The sequence below is a fragment of the Triticum aestivum genome, chromosome 3B, assembly GCF_018294505.1.
Source record: "Triticum aestivum cultivar Chinese Spring chromosome 3B, IWGSC CS RefSeq v2.1, whole genome shotgun sequence".
NCBI lineage: Eukaryota > Viridiplantae > Streptophyta > Magnoliopsida > Poales > Poaceae > Triticum > Triticum aestivum.
This window is the reverse complement of record NC_057801.1, coordinates 635,397,368-635,401,595: the sequence shown is the minus strand read 5'-3', so window position 1 is coordinate 635,401,595 and position 4,228 is coordinate 635,397,368. Positions and strand designations below refer to the sequence as shown.

The window sequence follows — 4,228 nt, the reverse complement described above, 5'->3', positions numbered from 1 at the left end:
ACCATGGGATAGAGCTACAATTCGGAGTAGTGATGGCCAGTGGGGCAGTGATGACTTATTTTCCTTGCGAATCTTTATGGTAGGAGTAGTACGACTTCTTGGCGCATGTCTTGCGTGATTTCCCTGTATCGAAAAAAATGAGTGCACATTTTTCAAGCTATATTCTCTCTCTAAGTCTCTGCCGGTACTAAACGTGTGTGAAACCCCAATTAGCCCACTCAACCAAAGCAATGTGAAAGAATCCTTTTCACTCAAAACGCACAGGAACAGATTAACCCCAACGACCACGCACAGGAACATACTACTTTTACAAACTTACGACCAAGATAGTATTAGTACTAGTACAGCACCAAACACCAACCAACCCCCGAAAGGCTGAAACAAGCAGCAACAGAAAAGGAAAAGGCAGCCTTCCACACCGGGCGCCATGGTGTTCGACGCGGTCGCCGGCAGCGGCGGCGGGTCGCCGGCGGCGGCGCCGAAGGGTCCGCTCCGCGTCATCTTCACGCCGTGGTTCGCCCGGCAGGTGGCCGTGGGGAGGTGGTTCACGGTGTTCGCGAGCTTCGCGATCCTGACGGCGTCGGGGGCGACCTACATCTTCGGCATCTACTCCAAGACGCTCAAGTCCTCGCTGGGGTACAACCAGCAGACGCTCAACACCATCTCTTTCTTCAAGGACCTCGGCGCCAACCTCGGCGTCTTCTCGGGGCTCATCAACGAGGTCACGCCGCCGTGGGTCGTGCTCGCCATTGGCGCCACCATGAACCTTGTCGGCTACCTCATGGTCTACCTCGCCGTCGACGGCCGCACCGCCCGCCCGCCCGTCTGGCTCGTCTGCCTCTACATCTTCATCGGCGCCAACTCGCAGTCGTTCGCCAACACCGGCGCGCTCGTCACCTGCGTCAAGAACTTCCCGGAGAGCCGCGGCATCGTGCTCGGGATTCTCAAGGGCTTCGTCGGCCTCAGCGGCGCCGTCTACACGCAGCTCTACCTCGCCTTCTACGGCGACGACACCAAGTCGCTCATCCTCCTCATCGCGTGGCTGCCGGCGGCAATCTCCGTCGTGTTCGTGCACACCATACGGATCATGCCGTACCCGCGCCGACGCGGCGGGCAGGAGACCAGCGGCGACCCCTTCTTCTGCTTCCTCTACATCTCCATCGCGCTCGCCTGCTACCTGCTCGTCATGATCGTCGTGCAGAAGCAGTTTACCTTCTCCCACGGAGCCTACTCCATCGCCGCCGCAGCGCTCCTGATCGTCCTCTTCCTCCCGCTCTGCGTGGTCATCAAGCAGGAGTACAAGATTTACCGCGAGCGCGAACTGGACGCTGCCCTCCTCGCCAACGACCCGCCGCCAACCATCACGGTGGCTGGCGACCCAGCACAGGTCGAAATGTCCACCGGCGCCAAAGCAGAGCAACAGGCATCGTCGGAGCCGCCGCCGCCCTCTTCGTGCTCTTTCGGCGGGTGCGTGAAGAACATGTTCCGGCCGCCGGCGAGGGGGGAGGACTACACGATCCTGCAGGCGCTGGTGAGCGTCGACATGCTGGTGCTGTTCGTGGCGACCATCTGCGGCGTCGGCGGGACGCTGACGGCGATCGACAACATGGGCCAGATCGGGCAGTCGCTGGGGTACCCGGCCAAGAGCATCAACACCTTCGTCTCCCTCGTCAGCATCTGGAACTACGCCGGCCGCGTCACGTCCGGCTTCGCCTCCGAGGTCTTGCTGGAGCGGTACAAGCTGCCCCGCACGCTGATGCTCACCGGCGTGCTCCTGCTCGCCTGCGCCGGCCACGTCCTGATCGCGCTCGGCGTGCCGCAGTCGCTCTACGTGGCGTCCGTGATCATCGGGTTCTGCTTCGGCGCGCAGTGGCCGCTCGTGTTCGCCATTATCTCCGAGGTGTTCGGGCTCAAGTACTACTCCACGCTGTACAACTTCGGCGGCATGGCCAGCCCCGTCGGGTCCTACATCCTGAACGTGCTGGTCGCCGGGAGGCTCTACGACGCCGAGGCCGACAAGCAGCCCGGCGGCGGGTTCACCGCGGGAGGCGGTCGCGACAAGGTGTGCCTGGGGGTGGAGTGCTTCAAGCGGTCGTTCCTGATCATCACGGCGGCCACCGTGTTCGGCGCGCTGGTGTCGCTGGTGCTGGTGTGGAGGACGTGGAGCTTCTACAAGGGGGACATCTACGCGAGGTTCCGCGACGGCGCCGGCGGGAGACACGACGGCCGCCTGCCCGTCGACCAAGGTCGGAAGCCGGAGGCGGAGGAGTCAACCCCGGTCAATGCCACAGCACAAAGGTGAGAACTCAGAAGGCTTTGCAGGCTTGACCGGGTCAACTCTGAAGCAGCAACCTAACACCACGACTGATGAGGTGGAGTGGTAAAAAAAGAACTTATACTATACGTATGTTGGCGTTTTCTATACGGAGGCTACGTATTACGGTACATATGTTTTGTCTTGGCGTTTTCTCTTATTCTATACGGAGATCTATCTTGCGCGGCTGACATGGCGATATTAAAGGACGCGCGAGTACGGCTGGTAGGGGGTCGGGTGCCTAGTCGTGCTTGATGCCAGCTGGTCACTGACACAGGTCCAGGTTTGTCGCGATGCACTGCACCATGTCCAGAACGCGTTACGGACCCCTCTACGTGCCTCTAAGGTGTGATTCAAGTCTTACTTTACCCTCTGGCAAGGCCACGGAGATCTCTTTTTTATAAAAAAAAAATGTTCAGAACGCGTGGGCATAATTTAGAAAATTTGCATCTTAGTTAGGGCATTTTCAACAGCAACCCCAAATTTCTTTGTGCATCCGTCCACGCAGTCCGCGGTATATGCTCACCAGTAAATTTAAATTCAAATGTACACTGATCCACACGACGCGACGGATCACACCCGCGCCGGTAGTACGTGGGTAGTCTGTGCATTTCTACGCTGCCGGACCGGCAATCCCAGCAAGTTGCTCCCGAATCAAGGAGGTGTCGTCGCCGTCGCGTAGGCAGCCTCCGCGTTCGGATCCGCCCCCGCCGCGTCCTCATCTTTCGCCGCCGCCAACTTATCTTTCTACCGCTACAACATCTGGTAGCAGACAGATTGCCCGATCATTCTAGCGCCGGCATCCAAAGAGTCGACATTCAAGGTCAGCATCTTGGCGTCCTCTGCGCTGGCGGCGATCTTCACCCTCTTTGCCTCGAGCACGACCTTCGTCCCTTCGATCATGGTCCTTCTCTCTTCGACCCTGGTCTTCTTCTCCGTCGCCTCATCAAATGTTTGAACCTCTCCGCATTCCTCTCCTTCTTGATGTCCGAGCACCTCACGCATGCATCCTCCTCCTTCGCCAAGATGTCCTTGAACCTCTCCGTCAGCTTGGCCGCCGCACCTTCTCGCTTCGCCCTCTCCTCCTCCCACTTCTTGCCCCGTAAATTTCTGCTAACCTTCTTCGGTGGCTCTTGGGTTTGGTCGGTAGGGTCATCGGTTTCTTCCTCATTGACTTGGGCGGCGGTCTTGGCAATGAAAAGGTTCCACTTCGGTTGCCCATTCAACTTCAACCAACAACGCATGACGGTGAAGGACTTCTTCTCCAACTCCTTGTACACCACAAAAGCACAAGTAGGCTACAAAGTGAAACAACGCATATCTGTCTAGTGAGCAACAAACAAATACATGTCGGCTAGTGATCAACAAAACTAAAGCATATCCGGCTAGTGATCAACTTTACTTGCTTGATGATTTGTGCACTGCTACGCCACCGTGCGATGAGATGCTTCAAGTGCCTGCAATACTTGGACATGACCTCTTGGATGGTTTATCATCGATGGTTGAGGGACTTCCACTCACGGTTGCGGATGACCACGTCGGAGTAGGGCGCGAAAATGCTTGTGTTCATGGGGCCATATGTGGATGTTCCTCAAAAAGGTTGTGCCCTTTTGCTCCGTGATGTGGAGAGGATCAAGGCTAGTGGCCAACCATGCATCGCACAACAGCTCGTCCTCTCGCATGTTGAAGCTTTCTCCTCTACCCTTCGTCTTTGGATCGCGGGTTGTATGATTCGGATCATCTGTGTCGGTGTCCTCCTACTCCTCCTTCGAATGCTGGTTGCTGGCGTCCCAATACTGTTGTTGTTGTGTGCCATCGCTAGTCTGGGTGTAGGACTATTGCGTGGTCGTCTGGGTGTAGGAATGCTGCTGCTGGTAGTTGCTGGACAGGGTGGGATCTGAATCTTCCACCTGC

At 57.4% G+C, this 4,228-nt stretch overlaps 1 protein-coding gene across 1 annotated transcript; it reads left to right on the top strand.

Annotated features, from left to right (window-relative positions):
• The first annotated feature begins 334 nt into the window (after positions 1-334).
• LOC123071391 (protein NUCLEAR FUSION DEFECTIVE 4) lies at positions 335-2,445 on the top strand. Its single transcript, XM_044494932.1, has one exon. The coding sequence runs from the start codon at positions 428-430 to the stop codon at positions 2,300-2,302; it is 1,875 nt and encodes a 624-aa protein (XP_044350867.1). The 5' UTR covers positions 335-427; the 3' UTR covers positions 2,303-2,445.
• Positions 2,446-4,228: the final 1,783 nt, after the last annotated feature.